Source organism: Littorina saxatilis, linkage group LG4, assembly GCF_037325665.1.
Source record: "Littorina saxatilis isolate snail1 linkage group LG4, US_GU_Lsax_2.0, whole genome shotgun sequence".
NCBI classification, from domain to species: Eukaryota; Metazoa; Mollusca; class Gastropoda; order Littorinimorpha; family Littorinidae; genus Littorina; species Littorina saxatilis.
In genome coordinates, this window is record NC_090248.1 from 60200385 (window position 1) to 60217884 (window position 17500).

Consider the following 17500-nt stretch of genomic DNA (forward strand, 5'->3'; position numbering starts at 1 on the left):
AAAAAAGCGGTAGCACTCGAGATAAGCCCTACAAGTCCCACAACACTCATCGACATTGAGTTCCCGTTCGTAATCCAGAAACTTAAAGGAAACTTAAAAACCTCTTGCGTCAGCCAGTATGGACAGAACCTCAGATCTGCCAAGGATTGTACATGTAATTAGAGCATCTCTCCACTTGCAAAAGTGCCACAAAATCAACAGTGTTACTACACTCTGTACAGAGTGGATTATTGGTTTTTTTTGTTTTTTGTTTTTGTTACATTATTTTAGTTAAGTTTTGACTAAATGTTTTAACGTAGAGGGGGGAATCGAGACGAGGGTGTGGTGTATGTGTGTGTGTGTGTGTGTGTGTGTGTGTGTGTGTGTGTGTGTGTGTGTGTGTGTGTGTAGAGCGATTTAGAGAAAACTACTAGACCGATCTTCATGAAATTTTACATGGGAGTTCCTGGGTATGATATCCCCAGATAATTTTTTCATTTTTTTGATAAATGTCTTTGATGACGTCATATCCGGCTTTTCGTGAAAGTTGAGGCAGCACTGTCACGCTCTCATTTTTCAACCAAATTGGTTGAAATTTTGGTCAAGTAATCTTCGACGACGCCCGGACTTTGGTATTGCATTTTTAGCTTGGAGGCTTACAAAGTAATTAATGAGTTTGCTCATTAAAGTTGTCATTAAAATCGATTTTTCGCAAACAGATTTAAAATTGATTGCATCGTATTCTTCATGACATTCTGAATCTAAAAGTATATACATATGTCATGTTTACTCTTAAAATGTGATCACAATTAACGAAAATAGATTAATTAGTCTTACGATTAGAATTTAAGAAATCGATCCAAAAATGATTTCATCTTATTCTTTATCGTTTCCTGATTCCAAAAACATATAGATATGATAGGTTGTATTCAAAACAAGCTCAGAAAGTTAACACGAATACAGAAAAGCGCGTTTTCCTGCTTAGCACAATACGCTACCGCGCTATTCTGGCGTGTGCATATCACTGCGTTTTGCACGTGGGAGGTGAGCGATTTCCTTCTCGCGGGGATTGACGAAGCTGTACTGTCTTGGTGGAAAAAATACAGTGCGTTCAGTTTCATTCCGTGAGTTCGACAGCTTGACTAAATGTAGTAATTTCGCCTTACGCGTCTTGGTTTTTTTTTTTTAATGAATTTGAATTTCGTGAGTGACACCCTGGTCAATGTGCAACATTGATTCAACAAATGAATTCAACCAAAGAACCAGGGTGTGGAAATTTGATATGTGTTAAACTGAAGGATTCTCCAATCGCGTTAAAAGCCTGAACAGATCTGTGGGAGTAAACATGATGGCTTACTTCTTCTTCTCCGTTCACGGGCTGAAACTCCCACGTACACTCGTGGTTTTGTTTTGCACGAGTGGGTTTTTACGTGTATGACTGCACTTTTCCCGCCATTTAGGCAGCCATACGCCGCTTTCGGGGAATGTATGCTAGGTATTTTCGTGTTTCTATATTAACCCACCGAACTCGGACATCGATTACAGTATCTTTTCGCAATTGGTCTTGTGCTTGCTTGCGTGTACAAGCTTGTCTGCAAACAAGTTGACCTGGGAGATCGAGAGAAACAAATCTCCATCCTTAACCCACCAGGTGCGGCCGGGATACGAACCCAACCGCTCGGGAGGCCGCCGCCTTATCCACCAGGACACTGTGCCCGTCATGATGCCTGACAGGACAAGGAATGTATCTTTTACACTCATTGACAGACATCGCACACACTGCCGTTTTCTCTTATCGCAAACTGCCATGTTTATCACCGAGTACGCTGATAGATGGTTGTCATAATGAAGGCGGACAGACACGGACGAGCAATTAACACGAAAAAAGGGGAATAAGCAGGTTATCAGAGTGAATTATCCCTTTGACCTCTTCTTTGGCGGAGGAAGGGAAGGTAGAGTCAGTCACTGCTCACGCCTGTTCACGTCCGTGTGTGCGTTAGTGTTGTAGTTTGTACTTTGGCCGTTCTGCGATAGGCAAGTACCCCCCGCGGGTTAGGGGGAGTCCCATATTGGTTGGGACGAGAAAGAATTTACCCGATGCTACCCAGCATGTCGTAAGAGGCGACTAACGGTTCTGTTTCTCCTTTTACCCTTGTTAAGTGTTTCTTGTATAGAATATAGTCAATGTTTGTAAAGATTTTAGTCAAGCAGTATGTAAGAAATGTTAAGTCCTTTGTACTGGAAACTTGCATTCTCCCAGTAAGGTCATATATTGTACTACGTTGCAAGCCCCTGGAGCAATTTTTTGATTAGTGCTTTTGTGAACAAGAAACAATTAACAAGTGGCTCTATCCCATCTCCCCTCTTTCCCCTATCCCATCTCCCCCCTTTCCCCGTCGCGATATAACCTTGAATGGTTGAAAACGACGTTAAACACCAAATAAATAAGGAAAGAAAGATAGGCAAGTCAGTTTTCTCAGAGAATGCTACATGGCTTGCTGTGTTACACATGTATAAGATTTACACGAGTTGCTTTAAACAAAACAGAAGAAATGTGAGCGAAAGCAAGCTTTTCAATAGTTGAAAAAGCAACGAGTGTAAATCTGATAGGACACAGCAAGCCGTGTAGTATTCTGTGTATTCTACATACAGCACTTGCGGGTTTGTTTGCTCCAAACGTCCCTCAGTCGAAGCGCCCAACTTGAAAACGCGTCTTATGAAACCTCAATATCTTCCCAAGCCTCGTGAAATATTTGACGTCCAAGCAAAACGACGTCTTCTAGAAAGTATTGCTTGACGTGTAAGTTCTAAAAATATCTTCCAGTGGAAACAGCAAGCACAAACATGTTCCCAGAATGACGCTTGTTTCGGTGACTTTGACAAACGGGCGCAGTGGCGTGGTGGTAAGACGTCGGCCTCCTAATCGGGAGGTCGTGAGTTCGAATCCCGGTCGCTGCCGCCTGGTGGGTTAAGAGTGGCGATTTTTCCGATCTCCCAGGTCAACTTATGTGCAGACCTGCTTGTGACTTAACCCCCTTCGTGTGTACACGCAAGCACAAGACCAAGTGCGCACGGAAAAGATCCTGTAATCCATGTCAGAGTTCGGTGGGTTATGGAAACACGAAAATACCCAGCATGCCTACTCAACGAAAGCGGAGTGAAGCTGACTATGCTCTCAGAGTATAGTGTGGGGAACCCAAATGGGCAAACGAGCTCACACGTCACCAGACAATTCTGGAACGCTGAAGAAGAAGAAAGAAGAAGATGGTGAATTTGACATTATAAGCAGTGGTCAATTAGGTCCATGCCAGACTAGTTTGACACGACCTCATTTAAATGATATACCAAATAGTGAAGAGAACGATAGTGTTATGTCATTGGTGGTCTCTCTCACGTATGAATGATAAATGTGTGTGTGTGTGTTTTTGTGTGTGTTTTTGTTTTAAAGACGATAGGTAACAGACAAGGGGAAAGTAGGTAATGGATATATGGATTAATGGATTGATTGATTTGTTCGAATGCTTTTAGAACCGCTCTCAGCGACAAGAAATGTATTGATTGATTGATTGCTTACTTGCTTGCTTGACTGATTCATTGATCGATTCTCTGTGTGTGTGTGTGTGTGTGTGTGTGTGTGTGTGTGTGTGTGTGTGTGTGTGTGTGTATGCGTGTGTGTGTGTGTATGTGTGTGTGAGTGTCAGTGTGTGTGTGTTTTGTGTGTGTGTGTGTGTGCGTGTGTGTGTGTGTGCGTGTGTGTATGCCTGCGTGTGTCTGTGCGTGCGTGCGTGCGTGTGTGTGTGTTTTTGTTTGTGTGTATGTGTGTGTGTGTGTGTGTGTGTGTGCGTGCCTGCCTGCCTACCCGCTGCGTGCGGGCGTGCGTGCGTGCGTGCGTGCGTGTGTGTGTGTGTGTGTGTGTGTGTGTTACGGTGTGTGTGCAAAAAGGGAGAAAGAACAAGACAAAGACGCACATATAAACACGCAGACAGACAAGCAGACAGATAGACATACACACCACGCACAAAGGAACACACAGTACAGAACACAAAACGAAACAGAGACAGACGAAGAAAGCCTGAGAGAGGGACACCGAACAGGAGGGACCACAGTACAGAACACAAAACGAAACAGAGACAGACGAAGAAAGCCTGAGAGAGGGACACCGAACAGGAGGGACCACAGTGGAGAACACAAAACGAAACAGAGACAGACGAAGAAAGCCTGATACCGAACAGGAGGGACCACAGTACAGAACACAAAACGAAACAGAGACAGACGAAGAAAGCCTGAGAGAGGGACACCGAACAGGAGGGACCACAGTACAGAACACAAAACGAAACAGAGACAGACGAAGAAAGCCTGAGAGAGGGACACCGAACAGGAGGGACCACAGTGGAGAACACAAAACGAAACAGAGACAGACGAAGAAAGCCTGAGAGAGGGACACCGAACAGGAGGGACCACAGTGGAGAAACCTCACTACTCCAGCGTCTCAAATCGTTCACATACTTTGTCATAAAAGCACAGCAATAAAATCTGGGTGCTCAGCGAAGCGTGAAAAGTGGTAATCAATGAAGCGCATAAAGAACGCCACGAAACATTGCCTCTCTGTCAGTCGGGGCACCGCTCGTCATTTTCCAGTTTGTGAGCTTGTACTGTTTCCTCCTTCCTGAGAACTCCCCCCCCCCCCCCCCTCCTCCACTTCTGGTCTTTTCCTCGCCACCTCGCCACGAAAGAAAGATTTCTGCACCTAACTTCCTGTTTTCAACTAACGGAGAGACAGTTTCTGTACTGTATAAAGGAAGGTGTTGATGAAATATTGCATTGTACACTTGTGAGCTAAGTTTGCACAATGCAGGTGACATTTTTAGAAGAAATATAGGTGTTTAGATAAAAGGAAAACACACCAGTAACCAGGTTAGGTACGTTTAAATCAATAATTTTATTTTGGCATGTAACTGCCTTCTTCAGGATGATATGGAAAGAATGGAATGACGGCACGTAATATACAGTGTAATGCATTGTTATGATGATTAGTGACGTCATAATATTTCTCGCGCATGTTTTGTAATATATTTTCATCATATTTTCATAATGTTTTCGCGAAATATAGGTGTGTCTAATTTAGAATTAACGAGAGTACTGCAACTTTTCTCGTGAAAAGGATCGTGTAGATCATCACGGGTCCGTGAAGGCCTCCACAGGCGATAGGAACTATGTTCACCCTTGACACAACACACCAAAGACCGAAGACCTTATTGGTGGACCACGTGTAGAAAGCTTGCCTCACTAAAAGCAAGAGTATATTATTCACTCTTTCATAACCCATGCAAACCCGACAGAGTTATTTCTGGAAATTGTCTACAGTGAGACCTCCAAAGATCTGAGGAAATCGGGTCTGAAAAAGAAGGGTGTCTTAATATGGGGATAAACTCCTCCGAAAGCGGCGTATGGCTGCCTAAATGGCGGGGTAAAAACGGTCATACACGTAAAAGCCGTGGGAGTTTCAGCCCATGAACGAACAAACAAACAAACAATATGGGGATAAATTCACAGATAGTATGAACAAATGTGACCCTCCACCACGAAATGAGTCGCATGTCACCTCGCGCGGTTCTGCGCTAGGCAAAATATAAGCCCGGGGAGTCACTAGTAACAGTGTGAGGGTCACCATAGTCACAGGCTTATAACTCGAAAAGTGTTCACTCTTTTCTAAAACGGTTTTCACCACTAGATAGAGAATAAAAAAACTCTTTCAGAAAATGTAAAAATATGACAATCATGAAAAGGTGACATGCGACTCATTCCGTGGTGGAGGGTCACAAATAATGGAGAAGTCTTAAATTGGGGGTTCTTAAAGGGGGGGGGGGGGGGGGTTCCACTGTATTCTTCTTTCTTGTCGTACTCACCTCTTCTGAGGATGGGTCCAAAGACCTTATTGGTGGCGGGGGTGGTGCAGTTCCACCGCTCGGCCTTGAACTGGTGTTGACACTCGAGGATGCCTCGCCTGGCGCCCTCACTGATGCACAGCAGGGACTCCGGGTTCTTGCGGCACACCTCCTGCTGGGCGAGGACAAGCCCTGGTACAGCGTTACACGTGGACGTGTCGTGAACCGTGCTGCCAAGGGAGGCCACTCCTAGCTGCCTGTCACCAAACACACACACACATACCTGATCATCAAGGAATTTGTTTTAATTTTAGTTTTTATTATTATTCGAACGTTTTATCTTTGACAAAACAAGACATTTACAAGTGCATCGACCCAATCATCAAGGAAGGTTAAATAACAGGAAAGGTTACATTTTTGGAACACTGATTTCAAGACAACACAAAACCTTCACAAGAACCTCGACTTTACGGCCTTTAAAATGGACACAGAAGAGACACACCTGAACAAAATAAAGAAATGGTGCTGTAACGTATCGTAGAAAGTCCCCAAAATGGTCGTAGCAATGACCTATCTTGTCATTGGCAGTCTCTCTATTTCGGATTGCGAAAGTTTAAGAAAACTCTTGAACAATGAAGAGAAGATAAATGCTGGATGAAAGATAGACAGACAAACAAACATGTCGAAACAAGAATGGTTACTAATTAGAAAGTTCAATTATTGACAAAACAAGACATTCACAAGTACATCGACTCAATGGTCTTTATACTAGACAGACTAACAAACTGCCAACTATGATGACCATTGGGTTCATGTGCTTGTGTGTGTCTTGTTTTGTCAACATTTAAACGTTCCAAATAAGAATCCTTCGTGTTTTCTTATTCTGGAGTTTGGAACGTAGGAAGTCCTGTCTGTTTTGGGATATAGACAAACAGACAGAAATATGTGACCCTCCACCACAAAATTAGTCGCATGTCACCTCACGCGGTTCTGCGCTAGGCATAATATAAGTCCGGGGGGTGTCTAGTAACAGTGTGAGGGTCACCATAGTCACAGGCGTATAACTCGACAAGTGTTCACTCTTTTCTAAAACGGTTTTCACCACTAGATTGAGAATAAAAAAACCTCTTTAATTAAATGTAAAAATATGAAAATCATGAAAAGGTGACATGCGACTCATTCCGTGGTGGAGGGTCACATAATTATGCCATTTGTCTGTTATTGCGAAGCGATTCTTAGCTGCCTGTCATCAAACGATAACCCCTGATCAGGATGCAAGATTTACAGGTAGACACACACAGACAGACGGACACACAGACAGACGGACACACAGACAGACGGACACACAGACAGACGGACACACAGACAGACGGACACAAAGACAGACGGACACACAGACAAACTGGTACACGTTGCCATTCCTACCTGCTTGTCAGAAAACAGTTATACCTAATGAGTTTGTGAGGTAAATAGGGCATTGGTAATTAAATGAACAGGCGGAAAGACAGACAGACAGACAGACAGACAGACAGACAGACAGACAGAAGGACGAATCGAAGGATGGATGGATGGAGGAATGCGAAACGTGACATTCATCACCCCCACCCCTCACGCACACACACTAGAAAACAGGTTCACACTCTGTGCATACGAACAATAAGATGTATACATTTTTCTTGAAGCGCAGGAGAATATTAGACAAAAAGTACGGGAGAAGAAGAAATCAGACATCGTGAACAAACAACAATACATAATTAAAGATGTCCATGTGTGAACGTGTAAGTGGGCGTAGTCGAATGTCCATGTGGGAGTGGAGCATATAAGAATGCCCATGTGTGAATGTGTAAGTGGAGCGTATAAGAATGTGTAAGTGGAGCGTGGTCGAATGTCTATGTGTGAATGGGTAAGTTGAGCGTATACGAATGTCCATGTGTGCGATGTGTAAGTGAGACATGGATGTGTTCATGTCTGAATGCGTAAGAACAATGCAAGGAATGTCCAGAGAGGTATGTGGGAGGTGTTTCTATAACCTGCCCTGTTATATAGTGCTATATGTTTTATGTAAAATCAATGTCTTGTTTGTATTATTGTTATGTACCACCCCTGAATTTCTCTATGAGATAATAAAGTATTCTTATTCTTATTCTTAATTCAATGTGTTGTCCTCTGTTTCAAAACAATTCCTTCTTTTTGCCTCAATTTTGATTTTGTTCCCTTAGTTTTCTTTTGGTCTTACATTTTGGTTTCGAAAGTTACTTTGCTTTTGCAAGAAAGGTATGCGAACCTTTATCAAACTTTGGAGAGAAAAAAATCTGTCACAGTAGAGAACATTCCATCGCTATCTACGACAATGAAAAGCAAGACCTCGGGCAGTGTACTGATTAACTGGCGGATAACATTTCCATATAGATCAGTCAGATAAAGTGTCGGCGTTTGAAAAACATGCTGTAGGGATGTGACTTAAAAAAAGAGACAGGATTTGCTATAGAGTCGTCTTCTATCGCTAATAAGAAATCAGTTTTCTTGCATACTTGAAACGATGCGCTGCATATTTTGTAAAAAACAAACCACCACCGTTAACTATTTTCTTCTGATCGGTTGTACAATGTACATGCAGTTGTAAAGTATAAAAACTCTCTGCTGTTGTGATCGGCATTTTCTCGAGGATACGCGAATTAACCATGACATATGTTTGTAATCTATTACAGTTTGCGGTTTACTGGCGACCGAGTGCCACATTTTTTTTAAAAGACAGACAGACAGACAGACATACAGACAGACATACAGACAGACATACAGACAGACACACACACACACACACACACACACACACACACACACACACACACACACATAGACACACAGGCACACAGGCATACAGACACACAGACACACAGACAGAAAGCAGAATGATTTACACTCTCTCACTGTGAATAATAACCTGAAGACGTCTGCGAGATAACATCGTGTTGTCAATGCATGTTCGGTATAAATTTTGACGGCGGTAAGGTGGACTGCAAAATGCAATCGTTTTTTTTTAGATAAGTCACGAAGATAGCTGGTAAAGAAAGAAGGAGCGGACATGGAGAGGTGAGGTGGGGACTACGGGGGGGGGGGGGGGGGGGGGGTTGGAAGTTTGTGAGGCGAAGCTTTCGCACAGATCGCGCTGAAGCACAACATATTTAGAACTAAATTGTATTAGCACATCATACCCTAAGTCGTTGCTATACCTTCAATGGAGCAAATATAAAATAAACGGTTGAAATTACAGCTTCATACACCATTCTCCGTAGGGAAGCGTACTTTTTGAGCCGATTGTTTGTGCTGTTAATTTTTACAGTTAGTTCAAGCAAAATACTATAGTACTAATCCTCAATGATTATTATATAACCTGTATTTATGAGGCAGTGACTGAGAAAACAGTCGTTATTAATTGCCAGACGTAATCTCTCTTGGTTTAAACATAAGTTTATTTTAACAAAGGTTACAATCATGACATGTATACAAAGTTCACAGAAACAGCAACAAGCTCGAAGCTTATAGTGGTGTTCCTGCATGACAGTACAACATAAGGCGGTAACGGCTGAAAAATTTGTCTCAATAAACCAAATATATTAATAACGTAATGAACGTTGCATAATGATGATAAAGAAAGACAGTAAAGGAAGGAAGGAGGGAAAGAAGATGAATAAAAGAAGAGGGATGGGTAGGAGATGTGCAGAAGTTAAAGTTGTTGTCCGGCGTGTAGAGCATTTATTCTGATTTACCCAAAGCGGCCTGAACGTTTAATGAACGAGTGTACGTAATCTCTCTTCCTTCCACTTCTTTGTTCTTGGGTTGAAACTGCCTTGATCTTTTACGTGTATGACCGTTTTTACCCCGCCATTCAGGCAGCCATACGGCGCTTTGGGGGGATAATTTTTCTTCCAAACAGGAACGCATTCTCAGTAGTGATTTTCTTTCGTGCATAACGACGTCTGCTGTCTTCGTTCTGAACAGTGAAAGGAAGGCCCCACGTTCGAGAGTAGCATGCCTCCTCGGTGGCTGGTCTAGTTGGCCGTGGGGCATTCGGAGAACGTTTTTAATTATTATAACAAATCTAGGCGACTTTTATCAGTTATATAGCGCTTAAGAAGAAAAGTTGTTTTGGACGATTAGTACTATCATCTGTTAAACTGGCGTGTTTCCAGCTTTCGCAGTTTGAGCCATGTACACGTACATTTTCACAAATCAAGGATCAAAACCCTAACATTCATACCCGAAACGACGAGTATCACGCTCAATGTCACATTTTAATGTATTCGTTTGAATTGGTGTGGTTATTAAAACTGTCAAGCTCATAGGACAAAACCTGACCGAGGCCGTGATCGGGAGGTCGTGGGTTCGAACCCCGGCCGGGTCATACCTAAGACTTTAAAATTGGCAATCTAGTGGCTGCTCCGCCTGGCGTCTGGCATTATGGGGTTAGTGCTAGGACTGGTTGGTCCGGTGTCAGAATAATGTGACTGGGTGAGACATGAAGCCTGTGCTGCGACTTCTGTCTTGTGTGTGGCGCACGTTATATGCCAAAGCAGCACCGCCCTGATATGGCCCTTCGTGGTCGGCTGGGCGTTAAGCAAACAAACAAACAAACCTGACCGAGGGATGCAATGAAACTGAATTTGACAGGTGTGAAAAAAACTGCACCCGACACAGTAGAGAGGTCAGTGGGGTGCGCTACTGAGGCTTGTTCAAGGTTGACATTTACCCATGTTTGGTCCTATCACTCAAAATGTGCAAGAGTAGAGTAAAAACGATTAGGGATAGCACTAAACCCTTTTAACACAAGATAGTACTAATCGTCTTGAACAACTTTCCTTCTTCAGCACTATATAACGTTGATAACATTTGTTTACAATAATTAAAAACATCCTCCGGTAGCCCCTCGGCCGGACTATAACCCTTCGCCGTCTTGGCACGGCGGGGGTAAGTCTGTCGCGCCGCCTATACCCGTTCTACGCCGGGGTGAAGTAGCCGTTAGAGTGATAACAAGTTGGCTATGTGTCACTAGAACTGATAACTATGTTGACACTGTTGGCTTCTGTATTATCCCGCTGTCTATCTGTCTGCTCGAGATGACTGGATCAGAGAAAGTTCTAAGTCGCGGACGGAACAGATTATGACAATATTAAACCTCTATAATCTCTTGGTACGACCTCAAGGAACCGATTGAAAGATGTTAGGAGGAATCCCTCGAAAGCGGCGTATGCATGGTTGCCAGAATGGCGGTTAAAAACGGTCATACACATTACCAACAAAAACTTGTGCAAAAAACATGAGTGAACGTGGGAGTTTCAGCCCATGAACGAAGAGGAAGAAGCAAGGAAGAAAAACGTGCATTTCCATTTTATTCCCCGAAAGGAGTTCTATGCTTTTGTACTGCATTTTGGACTGAGAGCCAGTATTAAACACAGTCTACTGAAGGACGAACAGCGGAACAAAGAGAGAAGTACAGAGAAACAAGAGGCAAAGCCATCAAGGCTCACGTATAAAAAAAACGCAAGTCCACAATTCTAGAACTTTCATTGTTAGTGTAACTAAATGTTTAACTACGAGGACACCAATTGGTCTGTGATGTAGTATATGGACGCGCAAGAAAGAAAGAAAGAAATTCGCTATTTAACAGGTTTTTTTTCATTTTAAGCCCAATTTTCAACCAAACACAACTAAACTATAAAAGTTTGGATAAAGGAGGCAATGCAAAATACAATGATGTCAACTTTCTGATTCAAATATCAATTTTTAAGAAATCGAAAAAAATCGGCTTTTTTTGAGTGAACATTATTTCATAAACGAATGTTTAAGGTACCAAGCTGAAATGCAATCCCATACTCCGGAATAAGTCAAAGATGCAATACATTTGATGAAAATTTGTAGCCGTGACAGTGCCGCCTCAACTTCTGCAAACGGGACAATATGACGTCATCAAATAGCCCTATCAAAAATCTGCGAAACTGTTTCCAGCACAATGCTCCAGACAATGTATGTACCACTTTTCATAACAATCCGTTCGGTAGTTTTTTGAGCAATGCTTTTCACAGACATACACACAAACATCGGTAGACAGACATCACGCTCTGCCCTCGTAAAATCATTTAGTCACGTATTGTCTGAATGAAACAAGAAGAAGACAAAAACGTATACTTTGCTGTTTTGTTTGTTTGTTTGTTTGTTGAGTGTCTGTAGGCCTACACTAACTGCAATATTAATGACAAAAGTGAGAAAAAAAGGCATTCCAATTTCCATTTGATATACATTAGAAGCATTCAAAGGACTGAAAATGCATGTCGAAAAGTGTGCCCGGCTCTGGAGAATAACCCATGAAACCACAGACACACAATGGAATAGATGTGTGGAAATATCAATCTTTCACTCACTCGCTCACTCAGTCAGTCAGTCAATCACTCACTCACTCACTCAATCCATTAATCATATTATCATATCAAGGCTAGATAGCTCTTCAAAGTAGCTGAACGTATCCAACTTATCTATAGACAGATAGACAAACAGACAGACAGATAAAGAGAGAGGCAGCATGAGAGATATCGACACACAGACAAATGGAGAGGAAAATGGGGTTGGATAAGAGGCAGAGAGAGACAGCGATAAACACACTGGAACTCTACCAAAACTGATGACAGAAGGAGAAGAAGAAAAGCACAAACGAAGAAATAGCCCAGTCTACATGTATACAAGAAGTAGCTGACTCTCTACTACTGTATCTACACAATCTGGAATTCAAGTGCACTGGATTACACGTAAACACCGACCATTGCACCCGAAGCAGGTCTTTTTTCTGCACCGCTCGGCGCAAAGGCGAGAGCCCTCGGAATTTGATAAAGCAGGCCCTCAGTTTTGTTACAGAAGTATATTTGACTGGGCGGTACATTCGCCAACTACAAAGTTGTGTTTGTGTTGGGATTGCCGCCGTTTGGAGAGGGATTACTCTCCCCTGGGTACTCTCCTTCGCACGGAGACAGGAATGTCTTTATGACAAAATGTTACTAAGGAAGAGAAAATAGTGCAAAATGTCGCTCCCGCGGAAGCACACCCGCCAGAAAAGCGGTGTTGAGGTCGGGTCTTTTTTCAGTCGTTTCTCTGTGACGCTGGAGTGTAAATAAATATTTGAAAGGGACAGAAGTGCTGACCACATTTCTAGGTCAGGTCGGAGGTCAAACATTTCAAAGTCGGGGGAAAAACGTCGGCACGCTCTCCCTTTGATGTTGTCACGAGAAGTTGTTTAGCCGAATAAGATCTGAGAATATACCAGAATGTGATGGAAAGTTCTATTCTCTTTTTCCAAACGCCCCCGCTCGTTTCGCACTTTCGTCAACTTCGACAAACGCTTTTCGTATGTTCCTGCTTTTTCTTGTTGATAGAACTAATTAAAAGTATTTTATTTTAAATAAAAAAAAATAAAAAAACTGCTAACTTCGTAAAACAAACGCTTCCATTGAAAACCTAAATCGATGGCGTACAGCGTCCATTTTACCTTACATACGTGAGCGAGACCACCCATTAAATAACTAAACCATATACTCACATGTGCGTATATCATGTAAATGAGGTCGTGTCAACCTAGTCTAGCAGGGACCTATTTACACCCCCGGTATAGTTACACCTCCGGTATAGGGGTGTGTATAGGATTCGCTCGATGTGTTTGTTTGTTTGTTTGTTTGGGTGTGTGTTTGTGTTCGCATATAGATCTCAAGAATGAACGGACCGATCGTCACCAAACTTGGTCAACAGGTTCTATACATTCCTGAGACGGTCCTTACAAAACTTGGGACCAGTCAAACACACGGTTAGGGAGTTATTGGTGGATTAAGATTCTACAAGGACTTATAGCGGGACATATTAATGGTCAAAGGGAAATAACCTTCTCAGTTGGTGCCAGTGAGAATGGTTATTTCCCTTTGACCAACGGGGGTGTTTTTCCTACCTCGGAGGAATGTCTTGTTTCAACTGCTTATGATGTCTAAGTCATTGACACAAACACCATTCTGGGAACACTTTTGCGCCTGCTGGTTCCCCTGGAAGAAATTTGAGAACGTAGCCTACACGTCACGCAATACGTTTTTTTTGTTTAGAGTGACGTCTTTTTACTTTGACGTCAAAGTTTCCACGAGTCTTTGGAAGAGATCGAGGTTCTATAACACGCGACTTCAATTTTAGGGCGCTTTGACTGTGTGGCGTTTAGAGCAAAAGACACGCAAGTACAGTATGTAAGATAAACAAACTACCACATTGCTTGCTGTGTTATATCAGATTTAAACTCTATGCTTTTTAAGATATTAAAAGCTCGCTTTCGCTCGAATATTAATATTCAAAATTAAGAAAAAAAAATGTGTAAATCTGGTATGACACAGCAAGCCATCTAGTATTCTCTATTTTATACACAATAACTGAAAAAAATGGATAATAGAAAAACTGCACTCAAATATTAAATATGCATGCTATTCTTGCTATTCTTTGCATTGCAATATCACAGCTATGACTAAACGTCGGTGAGGTATTTTAGCCTTTCTCACCCATGGTTTGGTTTTTATACAAATTACTACTCGTCTCAAATAAAAACCAACAAACTTATCAGAGCGCATCTGCAAAGTCAATGACTTGTCTGATAAACTTATGTACAATATAATCCTATATTGCTATTTCATATGTTACGTGGATTTCCATTGGTCAATTGGGCAAAACTGAGCTCAGTGCAAGAGGGATATCGACGACATTTCCGTCGATATCAGTTTTGATATCGACGACCTCTTTATTGCTTCCCCACTTCAAAAACAAAAACACCGAAATTTAAAAACAAACAAATATAATATGAAAATGTAATTATCCCAGAATTTAGTTGAGCAAAAGACTAAAGACTTTTTGAAAGGAAAGACATTTTAAAATACTGAAAAGTACAAGAAAAAAGTGAACAAAAAGAAATAATAATCAGAGGGAGGAATATGGAACAGCCAAAACTGAGACAAATACTTGTGTAATTTATTTACAGAAAATATAAACTGTCCAGAGAATTAGCAATAATTATATCTAACATTGACTGACTGTGTGATGATATCTTCTGCCATAGGTCTGTTTCGACAGTGATATCAAAATCTCGACCTCCGGTCTCGATTTTGATATCACTGTCTCAACAGACCATAGCAGAAGATATCATCACACAGTCCGTCAATATTGGGTATTGTTGTGTTGTTGTTGTTGTTGTTGTTGTTGTTGTTGTTCTTGCTGGTGTTGTTCTTGTTTCTAATGGTGTAGGAAGTGGCGGTTGTGGTCGTTTTTTCTCTCTCTAAATATACATTATTTTTCCCTGCAGAATTAAAGTGGACACTGCGATGTACCAGGGAACTTCATTTCAAACTCGGACGGGCGTTTAGCGAGTTTAAGAGTGTAACCAAAGGGCGTGTTTACAGCCAACATCTTCTGGTGGCTGATCCCTCCGCGTCAAACAATAACAGACCTCTCTTCCTCCTACCTTTCTCTGTTTGCTCTGTTTCAAACAGCGACCTCTCAGCTTACGGGGACTGTATCAGCCTGTGAACTGCCCTCGACCTCAGCAATACGAAACACTCCTGATGGACATTTAGGCTTGACAGATAGCAAGGTTTGGACATACATTCAAACACATGTATGCAGACACAGTCATGCAGAGCCAGACACCTGCAGTTGGGTACACAGATAGACGGACAGAAATGTTCACGTGCGTGCACACACTCATGCGCGTTGGCAAGCACTCGCGCACGCACACACTCACCCATGCACGCACTCACTCACTCACGCACTCACTCACGCACGAATACAAACACACGCACACACACACACACACACACACACACACACACACACACACGCACACACACACACACACACACACACACATAAACACATACAGACACAGCGCACGCACACACTCACTCATGCACGTACGCACTCACTCACACACTCACTCACGCACGCACACACGCACACACACACACACACACACAAACACAGACATACAAACACACACACACACACACACACACACACACACACATACACACACAAATAAACACATACAGACACAGTGAGAGATAGACAGACTGAGAGACAGGCAGACAAACACACATTTATCTCGGTTTATGTTAGCTTTGCTGTCCTTATTAGTTTGGTTAAACAAACAATAAAGAATAGTTACACCTTTGTTAGTAAACACGAACTGGAGCAAGTCTCAAACGGAAACTACCCCCACCCCTCCAAAGAATATATACCAATGATTATAAATAAAAGAAATAAAACATAAAATAAATGAAATAAAATGAATAAAATTAAATACAATACAAAAAGAAGATCACACGCAAAAACAAACGAACGCAAACCACCAGGGTAGATGTGTTTGTTGGAGGTTGCTGGTTTAGGCCAAAAAAAATAATAGGTGTGGTTACGGTAACATAGCCAAAAAAAATAGGGTAGGAAGGTAGGCAATCACTTTTTTTTTTACTTTTTTTTCTAATGTGTACAAATTAAACCTACTTGACAGGGAAATAAGTGTGCGACTCGGGCGCTTTCGCTTTCATTGCGTTTTCTGCACTCGTTTACTTGTTTTTTGTGTGTATTTTTTTGACAAATGTAATAAAAAGTTATAGGGTCGGCCCCCAAAAATAGGGTAGGTCGGGTTACCTTAACCACACCTATTTTTTTTTAGGCCTTATGTGTTACGTTTTCTTCATTTGACATTAGACCTTCTTTGTGTTTCTTCTTCAACTTCCTCAATTTGTCCCCATTGCAGACATGTGTCTCGTATTTTGACAATGCATCACTTTTGATAGGATGAAATCTCAAGTACAAAAAAAGGCAATAAAGGCAATTACACTGAACTCTCCGAGAAAACAGTAAAGACAAACTAACGATCCTAATTTCATAAATCAATTTGATTTTGTTTGCCGTTACCGCAGTTAACTCATTGTTTCCCAGGTACGGATATATCCGTACCCACTCATATGGCTCTATCTGACCAGGTACGGATATATCCGCTCAGACTGTTAGCTTCAGTCGCTTCCTGTAACGTCGATCTAACGCCTGCATTCCAGCGTGTTGATACACAGTTACTACACAGTTACTACAATTCTGAGTGACCTGCTGCAGCACAGCAGCTGCTGGTCTCGACTAAAAAAATACTTGGTCAACATAGGTGGGGTAGAAAGTGTTAAGTAATGGTTAAATGATAAAGCGATAGTTGGTAGCGAATATGAATTCTATTAAATATCGTTGGGAAAAGACGCGTACTATCTGTTTTTCTATCGTTTATGTTATCCGGTACAAGTCTCCACATCTTCTCACACACTATCTTTTGTGTTTTGCTTCTTCTGATTCCTTCGTGTCATGTTTTTGCTTGTTTTTGCTCCTACGGGTCAATTTTACAACAATATTATGAGATCAAAAATTCAAGGTAATGTTGAAAACAAATATTGTTTTCCATGGCTGCTGTTGGTGTTTCGTTTAATCTGTTAACGTTTCCCGTGAATTTTCAGCAATGGTATGGCCTCTGCAAAACTTTATACATATAGGCGGGTAAGACTCGTTAATCATATCAAACCATGTTATAGGCT

At 41.8% G+C, this 17500-nt stretch overlaps 1 protein-coding gene across 1 annotated transcript in view; it reads right to left on the reverse strand.

Moving 5' to 3' along the window:
• The window catches only part of LOC138965255 (protein Wnt-16-like), an 82528-nt gene that overhangs the window by 54780 nt on the left and 10248 nt on the right, over positions 1-17500 (reverse strand). The window contains exon 2 of the mRNA XM_070337380.1: positions 5886-6121. Coding sequence (XP_070193481.1) covers positions 5886-6121 — 236 coding nt within the window. The remainder of the gene's footprint in view (positions 1-5885; positions 6122-17500) is intronic.